The sequence below is a fragment of the Camelina sativa genome, chromosome 11, assembly GCF_000633955.1.
Source record: "Camelina sativa cultivar DH55 chromosome 11, Cs, whole genome shotgun sequence".
In the NCBI taxonomy this organism is placed as follows: domain Eukaryota; kingdom Viridiplantae; phylum Streptophyta; class Magnoliopsida; order Brassicales; family Brassicaceae; genus Camelina; species Camelina sativa.
The window spans coordinates 22,960,989-22,977,108 of record NC_025695.1 but is presented as its reverse complement, the minus strand read 5'-3'; the positions used below and the strand labels follow the sequence as shown (position 1 = coordinate 22,977,108).

General features: G+C 38.2%; 2 protein-coding genes across 3 annotated transcripts; one reads left to right on the top strand and one right to left on the bottom strand.

The window, feature by feature from the left end:
- LOC104724081 (serine-rich adhesin for platelets) lies at nt 4,319-9,576 on the top strand. Its single transcript, XM_010442527.2, has 11 exons — nt 4,319-4,693; nt 4,791-4,866; nt 4,979-5,739; nt 5,875-5,942; nt 6,027-6,459; nt 6,551-6,760; nt 6,875-7,306; nt 7,470-7,745; nt 7,838-9,049; nt 9,131-9,158; nt 9,243-9,576. Exons 3-11 carry the CDS (start codon nt 5,622-5,624, stop codon nt 9,364-9,366), a joined length of 2,901 nt encoding a protein of 966 aa, XP_010440829.1. The 5' UTR covers nt 4,319-4,693; nt 4,791-4,866; nt 4,979-5,621; the 3' UTR covers nt 9,367-9,576.
- Nucleotides 9,554-14,964, bottom strand: LOC104724082 (sucrose synthase 5). 2 transcript variants are annotated; one of them, XM_010442528.1, is made up of 13 exons: nt 14,654-14,964; nt 14,172-14,326; nt 13,898-14,081; nt 12,808-12,926; nt 12,405-12,717; nt 11,811-11,984; nt 11,622-11,738; nt 11,363-11,529; nt 11,054-11,278; nt 10,280-10,846; nt 10,044-10,182; nt 9,873-9,958; nt 9,554-9,785 (listed from the first exon to the last, which is right to left on the bottom strand). In XM_010442528.1, exons 1-13 carry the CDS (start codon nt 14,870-14,872, stop codon nt 9,740-9,742), a joined length of 2,511 nt encoding a protein of 836 aa, XP_010440830.1. In that variant the 5' UTR covers nt 14,873-14,964; the 3' UTR covers nt 9,554-9,739. The 2 variants fall into 2 exon arrangements, with proteins under 2 accessions (XP_010440830.1, XP_010440831.1); XM_010442529.1 differs by having other exon boundaries at nt 9,554-9,782.

Genomic DNA, 16,120 nt, shown 5'->3' with positions numbered 1-16,120 from the left:
GGGGGGGGGGGGGCACTTCAGGTTCTAGAGTTTTGTCTTCCAGTTAAACTCATCAACGGGTTGGTCTCCCGTAAGAGTATCTTCTTCATCGTTTAGAGCTTCATAGTACCCAAATCTCGTAGAGTAAACCCCCGAAGTTGTGGGTAGCCATGCCCAAGAATCCGGTCCTCCCTTCTTGCTAGGATGTAAGGTTAGGATCTCCTTCTCATAACTTGGTAAGATATCTCTTATCTTTTCTTTGTCCCACACATTCTGACCCGTTTGCATTAGGTGTGCCACTTTATCCAGATGGGCAAATTCTGTAGCTGGACCGGTGGGCATGAGAGGTTTCTCAATCAAGAGACATGGTTCTCCCCAGATTGGGGTGGTTTCTCCATTACCGATCAACTTACTAAGATGAGGCTTGAGAAGGTCTCTGCCTATGCAGATGTTTCTCCATCCATGCGATGCCGAGTTTGGAACCTTGCAGTGTAGGAAGTGTGAGCTTGGACAGTATTTCCCCAAGAGTACTCTTCCTAACAGGCAGTTTGGTTTGGTAAGGATTCTCCAACTGGCTTTTGCTAATAGGGCATCATTAAACTTCTGAATATCCCTAAATCCTAGGTCCCCTTTGCTTATAGCTCGTGTCATTTTCTTCCATGATACCCAACACATCTTTTTTTCTCTGTGTTGGCATCCCACCAGAATCTTGTGAATGCAGATTGGATGCGTTTGCAAAGAGACATTGGGATTTTGAAACATGTCATTGTGTACGTTGGCATTGCTGAAAGTACCGCTTTAAGAAGGGTTAGCTTCCCTATTGAGGAGAGGAATCTGGATGACCAGTTGCGGGCTCGTTGATTGATTTTATCAATAATACTGGTAAAGAAGTCCTTCTTTTTGCGACCAAATAACTCCGGTAATCCCAAGTATTTTCCTTTTCTTCCCTCGCTAAATATTTTCAGTTCTTGTTCGACTCTGTCCTTTATCGCCTGTGGAGTTTTTGATGAGAAGGTTATTGCCGACTTTTGCAGGTTAATCTTTTGCCCGCATGAGATCTCGTATTTCTGGAGAATCTTCATCAGCTCTTGGTAACATGATGGGTCAGACTTGCAGAAGAACATCATGTCATCAGCAAACAGTAAGTGGTTCACTCTAGGGTTGTTCAAAGAGACTCTGATTCCTTCAAGTTTTCCTGAATCTTGGGCTTTATTGTAGAGGCCTGAGAGTACCTCGCTGCAAAGAATGAAGATATAGGGGGATAGCGGGTCCCCTTGGCGGATCCCTCTTTCCGGTGTTACTAAGCCCTTAGCAGTTCCATTGAGAAAGTAAGAATAAGAGACAGTAACGATACACTGCATCATCCATTGTATCCATCAGGTGTGGAATCCCATTTTCTTCAACACTGCTTCCATAAAGTCCGATTCCAAGCGATCATAAGCCTTGCTCATGTCTGTTTTCACTGCCATATAGACTTTCTTTTTTGCTCCCGAGGTCTTTAGGTAGTGTAGAGTTTCGTGTGTGATCAAAACATTGTCACTTATAGCTCTTTTGGGGACAAGCAGATTGGTTTTTCGAGATAATATTCTGCAGAACAGGTTGAAGTCGCTTGGACAGGATCTTGGCGATGATTTTATAGTACACAGAACATAAGGCAATGTGTCTGTACTCTGAAACCTTCTTTGGACTTGTAATCTTTGGGATCAGTCTCACATGAGTATGGTTGATCTTTGGTGGTAGGATCCCGGAGGTGAAGAAGTTCTGGATCTCTGTAGTGATCTCCTCTCCAATGGAGTTCCAATTTGACTGGAAGAAGCTTGCAGAAAAGCCATCTGGTCCAGGGGCCTTATCAGCATGGATCGAGAAGCAGGCTTTTTTAATTTCCAGAGGAGTTGGAAGCTTAATGAGGGATTCATTGACTTCAGAGGATATACATGGGGAGATAACTTCTCGACAATCTCTGTACTATGGCTCCCCTGGGAGGTGAAGAGGGTCTGGTAATATTTAGATATTTCTCTTTCAATTTCCGCATCTTCAAATACTGGGTGACCTTCCTCTTCTTCAATGACAAAAATATTATTGATTGCTTTCCTTCCTCTGGTAGAAGCATGGAAAAACCCTGTATTCCTATCCCCCAAGGCAAGCCAAAGTTGACGGCTTCTTTGCTTCCAAAACTCCTCCTTAGCTTGGTAAGCCGCCAAAAGTTCTTTATTGATTAGGTAGATTTGATCATTGTCTATTGCATCACTGGCCATGCTGTCCTCCAGTCATTGTCTGAGCTCTTCGATTTTCTGTTGGCTATTAGAGTGTTTCTCTTTATTCTATTTTATAATTACCCGACGACAGAGTTTGATTCTCTCATCTGTGGTTGTGGCGGTTGAGTGCTTCCAGGCTGTCTGGATTAGCTTTTTAACTTCTGCATTGTCTCTTAATCTGCGGTCATAGCGAAACAGACCAGCTTGTTTCTTTTTTTTTCAGAGTTAAAGGAGACAACGATTGGTTTGTGGTCAGAGCCTTCAAAACGTAGGTATTCACTACGACCAGAGGGATAGGCCTCCGCCCAGGCACTATTTGCCATGGCTCTATCAAGATGACAACGAACCAAATGTGAGTGCCTCTGTCCCCGCCAAGAGAGAAAATTCCCAGAGTAGTTAAGATCATATAGATCACATTCTGACATAAAGGTTCTAAGGTCAACAAATGATCCTTCTGATATTACCGGTCCTCCTCTTTTTTCAGAGTTATTAATGGTATCATTGAAATCTCCTGTTAGGATCCATGGACCCTCTCTTGTTTCTGCAAAAGCACGGAGTTCTTCCCAAGTTTGGATTCGTTTTGCTCTGTCCGGCTCGCCATAGAGAAAGGTAGCAAAGAAAATCCTTCCTCTGGCACTAATCTTGGCGTTAATGAAATTCTGGCTAGAACTGATGATTTCTACCTCTGCTCCTTGTTTCTAGAAAAGTGCAAGTCCCCCAGCTCCCGGAGAAAGCGGTGGGATAAGCATATTTGAAGGATAATCTAACCAATCTAGTTTTTGGAGCACTTGTTCTGAACTATTCTTTGTCTCCATGAGGAATAAGAAGTCAGGAGATATTTTCCAGTGAATATCCTTGAGTCGACGAACTGTTATAGGATTCTCCAACCCACAACAGTTCCAACTCACAATCTTTAAGGAAGAGGAGCTGGTGGATTCTGAAAATCCACTCCTTTCTTTCTTGCCGGAATTAAAATGATAGGTGGGGGTGCAGTTGATGACGCTGACTTACTAGCAGGTGAAGGGGGTTCACATACTTGAGCGGGTGAGCGGTTTGGCTTTGAGGATCTAGCTCTACTGGAGTTACCCTTCTCTGTAACATAGGTACCTTTTCCTGAACTAGCTTTTCTTGGGGACCCTTTAGTGAGGTTTCGTTTTTGGGTTTTAGCTCCTGGAAGTAATACATTAACCTTGGTTCCTGTTTTGTGAAGTGGGGGCGCCCTCTGGCTTTTTTACTACTTTGACCTGACGTCTGCTTCAGTCTGGGGAGAATCTCAGGGGAGGGGCGGTTTATATTCTGTGTCGTGTCCATCGTCTGTGGTTCTTTACCAACAAGGGCCGGTGGTTCTCTAGAGGCAGAGGCAAGGATTCTGGAAGCTGTTTCTTCCATTAAGTTTCTTGATTCTCCTTGGATTACTCTTAGTTTGCGAGCTGCACTTTCAGTTGGATCCGTAGATGAAGTGTATTGGACTGTTACTTCCATCAAATATTCCATAACTTGTTCTTTGGAGGGTACTAGTATAGGTGGAGGCTCTTGGGAGGGCACTCTCATTGGTGGGGACTTTTCCCCTGTGGTGATTAGGGTTCTTCTAGTCTCATGGGTTGGGGGACGCGGGGGTGGGGGTGGGGGGTTAAAGTCTCTTTGATCACGTTCTAGAGGTGGCCTGTGGGCTCTAGAATAGGTCGATGAATCATCCCGGGGTTGAGGCGAGGAGTGGGATCTTTCTCTCCACTGCATGTTTCTTGTGAGAGACTTTGAAAGGGATTTTTCTCTGTGGCGGTGTACAGAGACTCGACCCTTATTGGGGTGGTAACGCAATGGTTCCCGTATCTGAGAGGATGTTGCTCTGGTAGGTCGGTGGTGACTGCGACTTAAATCTTCAGCTCTACGGTAGGAGTCAAAGTCCAAACGCTCATAAGGTCTCTTTTGTGGGATTGAGCTTCTCTGTGAGTTGACGCTTCTTATAGGGCTGTGGGGATGTTCTTGAGGTGGTAAGAAATTATTTTCTGGGGTATAGTAGTTCCTCACAGTACCTTGGGAGTTAAAGTTTGAGTTAGGTTTGGTAGTGTGTGCACTTCGGGTTTGTTCTTCTGGTTTCTGTAAACCTGGGCAGTTTTTCTTCTCATGGGTGAGTCTGAGGCAGTGTTGGCAGTGGTTCTTCAGATTTTTATAATCCAGAAAGACAAGGGTTTCAGATCCTGTGGAGAACTCTACAATCGTCTCTTTGGTGATAGGTTGGAGTCCCTCGATAAGAACACGCACCTTCGCAAAGTCTGAGGAAATATCTAATTCCAAGACTTCTCCAATCTCTTCACCTATCGTTTGGAGCATAGTCGGTTGCCAAAAGTGCTTTGGGAGACTTTGGACTTCTACCCAAAAAGGGATTTGCGAGGGGAAAGAGTCAGAGATTGTTGATTCCCATCGTTGGAGAATGACCATCCACTGGTCAAAATGCAAAGGTCTTTCTTCTAGGACTCTTTGGAGATCTTCCTCAAAGTCGAAACAAAGTTGAAAGATACCCCGTCCTAGATCTGATCTTTTTGTTTTTCCTTTTAGGTTCCAGCGTTTCTCCATGAAGGGTAGAAGAGCCCACATAAGCTGATCCGATGGGTTTGTGAGGCGTCCAATGAGGGTAAGGGAATTCTCTTCAATTAGGACAGTGCAGTCTAGTTCCGGTGCTCGGATTCGCTTCTTTGGGAGCGGAGAGTAACCTCATACTACTCCCTTACCTTTTTGATAAGCAGGGATTCTGTTATTCATGGTACCAAGCTTTTGTTTGGAGGAACTCAACCGGAGTAAGGGCAGATTGGTATAGAGATGGTTTGAGATGATTATTCTAGCGTCAAAAATATGAGGAGGGGACTAGTAATCTGGTAAGGCGCAAGATTATGCGGAGGAGGAGGCCGACAGAAGCTTACTTGCGTCCAGTGAAGGGATTGGTGTTTGGGAATTTGAAAGTGGGGAGATGCATCATATCCCGTATGTAAAGTTCCAACGGTTGGGTAAGACCAGCAAGAATTACCTTTTTTTGCTAAAAAGAAGTAGATGAGATCCGAGTAAAAACTTGCTTCATAGTACTTCGGTGGAAACACTGGGACTCGGTGCCTGGGAGAGTTTTCGGTTTTTTCTATCTCGATCGAATTTTCCACTTAAAAGGAAAAATCATCCACACATGTATAACACAATCATGTCCTAATATTTTTTTAATTTTAAAAAAAAATCAGTTTCCCAAAATTTGTAATAATTGTTTTTTTTTCCATGATTTATTTAATTAAATGACCTCTTTAAATGATAAAACCCTAAACCTTTTCGATTCCAAGTAATTTCTCTCCATCGTCTTCTTCGCGCTCGTCTGCTTCCAATTTCAAGTCTCGTTTTCGTATAACAATGGCTAATCGCGAAGATTCTTCCTCACCGGAGATTCGCTGCGTCTTTGTAGAAACCAACCTCGACACTCGTCTCGCGTTACCCATACATAAAGATGAAATCATCTCCGATTTCAAAGGTGAAGAACCCAACAAAACAAAACAAATTCATCACTGAATCGTCTTACTCAATCAATCAGTCCCTGGTGATGTTAATTTTCGAATTACGTTGTTACTGCGTTTCTCTGATTTGTTGTGGTTCTTGGTTTTAATAGACAAATTGCGCAAGGAGCATAAACAAGCTTTCCCTGAAATTGGAGAAATTAATGTTTCTGCCTTGAAGGTATTTTTTTTGTTCATATCCGTTTGTTGTTGTTGTTGATGTAAGCAAACAAGTGATTGATTGAGTGGTTTTTTTAATTCTCAGATTAAACGACGAAGAAAGTTTTATCATTTCTCAGAATCTATGAATGTGTATAAGGCATTTTATGGGATTAGTAAAAACTGGTTTATGTATGTTGATGCTGTAAGAGTTGAGAAGGGTGAGGTCCTGACTATAATGGCTGCTGATGATAATCGTTCATTGGTTGAGAAGGAGAAGGAGATTGCTAATGGTTCACTACTTGTTGATGGTATGCATTCTAAGGCCTTGGTTCTTTACCAAGGTTTAGAAACCCAAGTAGTTGAGAGGAAGACGAGGAAGAGGAAGATTACAAGTTCGGATGAGAAAACTAGTCGAAAGAAATCCAAGGTTGATCTTCATCAATCTAATGTTAGTGCAACCGAGTTATCGAAGGTTGCCTCTCAATCTTGTGTTGTTTCACCAAGAGAAAAGCTAGATGGTATTCTTATGGGAACAGGTAACCTCTGTTTTGATTGTTATGGAATGTACTAGTTCTTCAGAGTGTTGGTTCATTTACCTTTGGTTGTAATATCTCTAATGTTCTGTAGACATTGAAAGCGGCGAGAGAAATGGCGTTAGTATGGGAGAGAATCAGCAAACTTCTGATGCGGACAGGCTATTGGAAGAGAAAATTCCCACTGTCAACTCAGAGCTTGTAGATGGGCATACCAGGGGTGAGATGGAGGATGTGCCAGACAATCAAACTGTTAAAGAAGCTCTAGAAAAGCTAGATGATCTTACGGGAGCAATAGAACAAGGTAAATTTCTTTATTTTTTTTGAACTAAGGTTCAAGTTTGGGATCTTTTTTTATTAGTTGTATGGAGAGTTATGGTAGGCTTACTCTTTTGATGAAATTTCTGTATTTCAATAGATACTGAAAAGAGAGGAGAGATTGCCGATATAGTCATGATTGACCAAGAGAAGGATCTTCCACCTCCTTCAGAACTTGTAGATGGACAGATTACATCACAAGATGATGAAAGAGGTGAGGGAAGCAGATTGACTCCAAGTGCTGTCGATAATGTTCAAACTGCTGAAATGGTGACTTACGCTGAAAACCAGTTGGAAGCTAGCAGTAGTTTGACAACTGGTCTAGCTACAGAGAAGAAGAGAAAGCGAACGAAGAGCTCAAAAGATCACATCAGTCAGCCTCCTGTTACTGCTGCTACCGATACTGCTACTGATAATACTACAGCTTCAAGAGAAATTGTGAACGAGAGAAATGGACTACCTGGAAATGTAGTACGTGTTGATGCTACTTCTGAATCTTATCCAATCCCGAGAAGAGGAAATCTTGGCAAAGGTAATTTCAGTTCTTCACTGGATTTAGTCATTCTCTGCAATCAGATCTCAGGGAGTTTTTAGTATTAACTCATAAATTCATGATGTTATTACTGATTTTTTATTGATTTTTGCTATCCTCTAGGAAGTTTCTATCAACTCATATGATATTATTGTTTGTGTAGAAAATGAGATGGGTGAGAAGATTAATGAAGATGTGGGAAGCGCAAAAGCTAAACCAAGTTCTGTAGATAATATCCAGACCGATAATTTGGTGAGCTACCCAGAAAGTGAGTTGGAGATTAGCAGTGGTTTGACAACCGGTCCAGCTACAAAGAAGAAGAAAAAGCAAAAGAAGTCCTCAAAGGATCGCATCAATAAATCTACTGCTACTTCTGAATCTATTTCAATCTCGAGAGGAGAAAAGCCTGCCGATACTCTTGTAGACGCAATACAAAATGGTAATTTGGTTTCTTGGTCGAGTATAGTTCTTTATAATTATTTGTCACGGGGAGTATCTATTAATTATCTCATAATTGGTGAATATTTGTAGAAACTGAGATGGGTGACAAATTTGTCAACAAGGTGGGAAGTAGCGAAGCCACACTTATCGATGCTGATAAAATACAAGATGCAAATAATCTAGAAGTTGCTAGTTTGACGAGCACCCCGACTGCCTTGGTCCATGAATCCAAAACGCTGGACCACATTCCGAAATTTACGGATGAAAACACATCTCGTGAACATGAAGTTTCTATGGAAAAAGGTGAAATAGATGCTGATAAGGCTAAATCCGTGAAGTCTACTAAGAAGAAAAGTTCAAAAAAAGTGAAGACCCCAGCTAAAGAAGACACTCTAGTAGATTCTGGTGCACAGAATGTTGTAGATGGAGAGGGGGCTGAGAATGTTATCAGAAATGTTTTAGATTCTTTGCATCAAAGGAACGAAGTGGAGGAAAATCTAACCAAAAGTGAGAAGAAATCAAGCAAGAGATCGAAGAAGAAAGACTCTTGGAACTTTGTGGAGGAGGTCGAAGTAGTAGAGTCTTTGCAGCAAAAGAACGAAGCTGCAGTAAATCTTGAAAAAAGTGGGAAGAAATCAAGCAAGAGATCAAAAAAGAAAGACTCATTGAACACTGTGGAGGTTGAGGCCCAAGTATTGTCAGTTGAGGTAAACAATGCTGCTCAGGTTGAGGCTTCTTCCGTCGACAGCCCAAAAGACACTGATGCATCATTCACGCCAGCTAAGAAGAATACTGAGAGCAATGCTTCACAGTTGAATAAGATTGTTGAGGTCGACGATACTAATGAGGATATCAACCGTTCCATGCAAACTCTAAAAGAGAACGTTGATATGGGAGACAATTTTGGTTCTAGCCAAAAGGATAATATTGTTGGTGATGGTAACAAGAAAGATCAAGTGGCTGGTAGAACTAAATCTAAAAAAGAGAAGAAAAGCCTTTATGGTTACATTGATGGTGCAATTAAACAGAAAGGCGCAGTCAACAAAAAGAAGGAAGTTGTGAAGAAATGCTCTACCCCGGCCACAGTGAACAAGAGTAAGATGAATGTCAAAAACAAGAAACAAGTAGTGAAGAAATGCTCTAACTCAGTCACAGCGAACAAGAGTACGACGAATTTCTTCAAGGATGCCGAGACGTCAGAGGATGAATCTAAGACAACTTCGCATGACTCCACTAAAACTCCATCAAATAATTCATCAGACAATGATAGTGATGTAACTTCGTCTATGTTTAGGAAGCAAGGTATTTGATCAGTCCGAATATAACTTTGAACACACCCTTCTCTCTACCAAATATGCTAATTTTGATTCTTGATTTCAACAGGAAACAATCTGGTTGGAGGAACAAATATGTAAGTGACCAATTAACGACATTATTATCAAATGTAGATACACATACTATGGTCATAAACCTCTTTGCCTGTCTTGTGAAATAGGTTTTCAGGGAGCCTGCAAGATATCCTAAGAAGCTCAAAAAGTTACAAGGTGGCGAAACTTACAGCTTCTCAATCACAACCCGAAGAATTCGTGGATTTTGTCCCGGATAGCCAATTCAACTAAGTTTTATCTAATATCCTTTTGGATCCAATTTTGACCAAAACCTGGAAAAGATGCTTAAATCTTCCAATCACGGTTTTGCTTTTTCTAAGTAATATTGGTACGCTGCTTCTCTGACATTTTATGTCAATCAGGAGTGCTTCAACATGTTAAATCAGTAATCACCTATAATCTTCCGAAGAATCAATGGTAAAAATCAAATATATTTTGTGTTTTGTTTTGTTTCCTTTTATTTGAATGTGCAATCACAACTTGAGCGGTTACATATATAATGAAACTAATGTACGATACAAATAGATAAATATAAGAACTGAAACATCAACGGGGTTTGGACACTTCATTAGTTCTGATTTTAGATGCACTTTTGGAAGATAGCTTAAGCACCAAACAACCTGAAACTTAGTCGTGACTGTGTTCTCCTGCTGTCAAAAATAAAAAAAATAAACAAACAGTTATAACATTAATATATGTAATCTGTGGTGTTTCTAAATATAATTGTTGTAACTTACCCTTTAGCTGATGATGGTTTCACCAAAGGCTTTGGAGGAGGAGGTGGTGGCTGAGGAATATCACTCAATATGGGTATAGTTTTCACCTGTTCCAAGCAAAAATATGGTAAAAGAAAACATTTATGTTTCAAATCACACATATGAAACAAAAAAATGACTAAATTATTTTACCAAATTCCGATATTGAAGATTGTACAAAGAATGGATATATCTTTGCTTTGCTAGTTTCTGATCTTTGTTCAAATGTCTCCAGTAGCTATATGTACTCCCCATGTTTATCACTCTGTTTGCATATATTTTCCATGTGTAGCTGCACATATATAATCATAGAATTATAATTATAACTATCTTGTGATGCTTAGAGGCTTAAAGCGTAACCCAATATAGACAGTTCTATTTATATATACCATTCGTTTATGCGCTGAAGCCCTTCAGTCGAAACTATGTTCCAGTAGTTAGGATCGATATTGCATTTCTCAAAGAAATCCACAATCTTATCGCTTGATTCTTCACCATTGCTCGGGTCAATGTGGAATCCAGAGACACCATCCACAATAATCTCAGCAGGACCACCTTGGTTTGTTGCAAATGTGACCAAGCCACAGCTCATGGCTTCAATGACAGTAAGACCAAAGGCTTCATAATGCGCAGGCTGCACAAAAGCACCTCTTGTATCTGCGATACATCGGTAAAGTTCACCGTTTCTTGTTCTATCTGTTTGAGCTGCGATCCATCTAAACTGACCCTTGAGTTGGTATTTCTCGATCAGAAAATGCATCTTTGTGATCTCTGAGATCTCTTCCCTGTCTTTAGACTTGGTAGGGTCAAAGAATCCTCCAACAATCACAAGGTTGACCAAGCCTCGCAGCCTCTTGTTCTTGGCATACCACTCAGTTAATCCGGTTAAGTTTTTTACAACGTCAAGCCTTGCCATTGAGAAGATGATCGGTTTCTTCTTGTCCATCAAATAACCACTTTTGTTCGTAACCAAAATATCGGTTAGTATATTTTGAAATAAACATAGGTACCACTACCACTATATGGCATAATTATTTTAAATATTATATGTAAACGCAAAGGCATAAATAAACAGTTAACCGCTACTTGAAACCGTATAGTAGTATTATGGATATGTAATAACTATGAAAAGTAAAAAAAGGGAATAGAGACGTTAGACGTACATGTGTTCATCACTCTCATTTTGGCTAAACAAGAGTTCTTCAATGGAAGGATAAAACTTGGTGAATCTCCGGTCTTGTGCGGTAAAAGGGAAGTAAATAGAGTCATCCGCGCCAGGAGCTGCGATGTTAAACCTCGGATCAAAGACATTGATGCCGGAGACAACTCTGTATAGCCCTGGGAGTGTGAAGCTCATGTGGCTCTCGTATTGTCCCGCCCTCTCTTTGCTAACAAAATTGAACCAAAACCAGATAATGTGAAACTATCTCGACTGTCATTAAAATATTGTCTTAATGAAAAGTATTATTTACCTTCCAGCAATCTCTTGATAAGTGCTTGCTATGATGAAATCAGCAGAGTTCATAGAGATTAAGTCTGCCGTAAATTGAGATGAGAAATGATATTTAGGATCAAACTCTTTCCATTTGAGGTCCGAGTCTTCATATTTAGTCTTCTCCAAGGCATGTGCAATAGTTGCCTAGATTTTTTATTTCCACTTTCAGTTAATTTTTTTTTTGACAAAGAAATGAGATTATTGGCCTAAATTTACCAAATTAAATGGTAAGTAACCTGAGTAATTCCAAGTTTATTGGCCATGAGTGAGGCCACCAAGTTTCCATCCGTATAATTTCCGATAATTAGGTCAGGTTTTCCCTCCAAAATATCCAATATTTTTGTTGTTGCATCCTATACTCATATTATTTGCAGTTACAAAAATGAAATTTGGTGAAAAAATATATTCTTATGTATGATTTTTACCTTAGTGAATCTTTCTAGGTAAGGGTAGATATCAAAGCGGGAAACCCAACGACGCAAAATCCCATTCTCTGTTACGAATGGAATTCGAAGAATATTCGAATGTTTGGTACCAAAAATGGGCTCCAATTCTTGGTTGCATTTAGTGTTCTTTGAGTCTGGGATTAATCTTGTCACCTAAAATCAAATTCTTGACATCAATATTGCATTAACCAAGGAAACAACTGTATATATATATATATATATATATCAGTATATAATATTGAGAAATACAACAAAATAAGTTCTAGTTGGAAAGATCACAAAAACTACAAATTTGAATAAGATATGTAATAAAAGCTTGATCGTTTGAGCTCAAAAAGCTTTGGTTATGAAAGATTCGTAAGAATTTAGTGAGAGTTCCTAAGTCATTTAACACCGGTACATTCCTAAACTTTTCTTAACCTCTAAAGGTTGTGTGTGGTACTTGAGAGACAAGTTTGCAACATATAGGACACCGTTCAACTCTTTATTGTATATACCAAAACTAATGTGAATACTTGGGTTTCATGATCAAGACTCAAGTTCATTAGAAAGAGTAAATCAAAGAGAACTTACAACGAGAATCTGAGGTTTGAAATTAAGGCCTTGAGAGTTGATTCTGTGAAGCAATTCATCTTCAAGGGCCTTCACTTGGTCAAGAATGTAAACAACCTGACCACCAGTATCAGGCAAACCAAGAACATCGGTTTGACCAAAGTAGCCGTGAACCGAGAAGATGACAACGTTCAAGATTCTAGGAATCCTAGCCAAGAATCGATCAATGTTGCGAGGATCAGGGGCTTGAAGAATCTCCGACAAGATTCTCATTGTCTCCTTTACTCTCCCTGCGCTATCTCCCCATCCTTTCTCAAAACCCCATTCCTTAAACCTGTTTTCGATTTAAGTCTTAAACCGATACGTTAACCAACCTATCGGTTAGCAATGTTCAAAGTTATGAGAAGAGGTGTTAAAGGTTAACCTGAGTTCAAAGGCTTGAAAAGGTGTGTCCTTAGGCAGTTCCGATAGGAAAACATCTGCCAATATCAAACTCATCTCAAGCTTTCTAGCTGTGTTTAGAGTCTCATTCATCATAAGCTTCTGAAAATTATAAAACAACATTGACATAAGCTTAGGATAAGGCTTCAATTATTTATTTGTATTTACGTTTGCATTGCATTTACCTTTTTCCAAATGAATAAAGTTTCTTCTAATATGCAAACACATAAAAAAATATTTTTTAAGAAAATAATATTATTTAAAGACGATATGTCAGGAATTTTTTAAAATCTATGTTTTCTCTTTTTCAAATTACCACTCAATCCTAAAATTCCAAAAACACACGTTAGATTTACGAATTTTCCTAATTTAAAAGGGGCCGTGTAGGTACTATATTTTTTTAAAAACAAATTTAGTGTTTTTGAACCACTTGTTTGGGTAGTATCCTACTATATTAATTGGGAAGTACAAATATAAAACTAATCTTAAAATGTGTAAAAAATTACATTTAATTGTCATTAGATTAAATAATTAATTAAATGAATATTTTTAATTAAAAAAACGAAAATAGGGGAAACATCAAATAAAATAAATTGTAGAAAAGTAAAAAAAATCTGTTAGAATCAAAACTAATTTATACTTAAAAAAAACTAACAGATAAATTTTTTTTTTACATGTTAGTTATATTTTTTTACTTACTTCACAACTATAGCAAATATTTCACAAAGGTTTAAATAATTTTATTCATTACATGCAAATGTTTTATTGACAGGTTTTCAATAAACATTTCAAAATACAAAAATTATCATATAAGCAACAAATTTTTAATCACAAACTATTATAAATAACATAATAACAACATAAATTATTACAAATTTTCATTAAAAAAAAGTTCAGTTGCGGTTTTCCGCGGGATAGTACCTAGTTTTAAGTATTTATCCTTATTTTCTAAGAAATATATGTGGTTTCTGTCTATATATTTTTTTCATGTGCAAAAAAGCAAACGTAAAAACGACATGTACACAAGGTAAAAGAAATTATAGAATAGTGGATTTGATGTGGTTAAAATGAACCTCTCCTTGATGCTCAAGTGACAATAAGTAGTCCACAAGAGAATGCAGGTTATCGTTTAAACGGCCTCCAAGCTTCGAGGACACAAAACTCAACCCGTTTCCTATTGAAGACGACAATGAAAGCTGAGGCAGAGTGAAATTCAACGCACCAAAATCAACCTCCAATGCGTTTTCATCGTTTGCCCTGTTTACAAACTTTTCTAATTAGATCATATATAATGAGATCAAGAAAGCGAAAGTATATATATTTTGGTAAAGAAAAAAGAAGAGAGACCAGTTCTCGTCAAAGAGAAGCTCTTTGAGTTTGAGATATTGCGTGCTCGATAAAGCTTCCACCGAGAGATTGGAAGAGTTAACCTTCACGTATTGCCAATTTCCCGGGTTTCCTCTTACCGCAAATGCCACATTTGGAGGAATTACCACTGCCTCCTGCAGTTTCATTCACATTTATAAGCCTAATTAATTTAGCTCACCAGATTTTTTTTCCAAACCAAGTGAACATATAGATATCTCATCTCTATATGAGGAATACAAAAGTGAATTGATAACAAAATATAACATAGTTTTCCTTAATGAAGAATAAAAAAGGGTTTGAATTCTGGTTTACAATAGTCTACTGTACAAAGTGTTTTTATGGTTTTTAATTAATTAGATAGATTTGTCGTTTTAATCATTTTTAATCTTGTATCTTGCAGTATATTTATCATCCATCATAAGATATTGATATTGATATTGATATGAAACAAATGGTAAGACCTGAGTGAAGCACAAGATCTTGCCAAGATCACCTTCCATGACTCGCCTTCGTTGCGTTACATCATTGATAACAATCTCCATCTCATCCATCAACTGGTTCAATTTCATCACCCTTCTACCTTTTTCAATGTACTTCTCGAGGCAACGTTTTATGTTCCCGCGGTTTTGTCCCATCGTTTCTGGTATCCCATTGCCTAACGATCCAGATGTAATTTCCATTGTGTTACCGTTACGTATTGAAACAAAATACAAGAAGAATAAATTAAACACGGGTTTTCGCGTTGGTTTTGATTGGTTTCGTATTAGCAGCTTTGTCTACTTTTATAAGAGAACGAAGGTATGAAGATACGACATATCTTTGTGGATATGTTATTGTGTGTGGGTCATATACCTTTCGTTTTAGTAAGGTCATGTTTTGTCCTCCATCTAATTAATTTGGCTTTAGCTTCTTTGTTTGTGTCTTTAGAAGGGAACGATTCAAATCAAAGGCAATGTTACAAATACATTATTTGCCACATGGGGCAATTTAGAATTAATTTCTTCTATAATATAATCGTAATTTAGTAAGGGTAAAGAAACTAAAACATCCCATCCTATCTTATTTGTATTGGATGGGATGTTTAAAAGTCATGGTTTATTGACACATGTTAATCAATGGGATTAATAAACTAACATAACTGCATAATCAATTTTATGTTTTAAAACATGATTCAACTTATTTCTACAATCAATGGTGTCTGAAGTTTCTCAATAAGGTTAGTTTTATATTTGTAATTCCCAATTAATATAGTAGTGTAAGAAGTAAGAATTCATTTATCAAAATACTATAAGAAGTAAGAATATATGTTGCCAAAGATTTACAATAACATTAACATTAATGATCACCTGAAAGTATACGTAATTAGGTAGTCTATTATCTCTCCTTTTTGTGTTTTGGATAAAATGTTAAATTTATTAATCCAAAAACTAATAGTTAATGTATAGAGTAAGGTGGTCAGATAGTTAATCGAGCGAATGTGATACACATAGTTAACGGGCACGAAATCACTTTTGGAGAAGCGGTCTCATCCATGTGGAAGTCTTTGATACCAAAGCAAAAATCACTCGTTAACGAAACGATTCCTCAACCAAATGAGTCAAGTGTGTATAGCTGTGCGATAAGTCGAACTATGTCTATTTTTTGTTTTTTGTTTTTCTTTGTCACAGGGAAGTCAAGCCTTAGTAATACAAAGAAATTCAAAATAATAATACATGTATTATAACATACAAGAGGTCTTTAAACAAAACAAAAAGTTTTATTCTATATTTAGTAGAGGCCGAGGAAGAGCAAAGGAAGTTCCAAAAGCAGAGATTAAGATGAAGTAAGGGATCTAAAACTGGCCCATACAAATTCGTTTCCTTTGGTTAAGACAAGCCACTATATATTTTGTTTATTATTTTCAGTTATTTATGCAGCGGCCAAGAGAA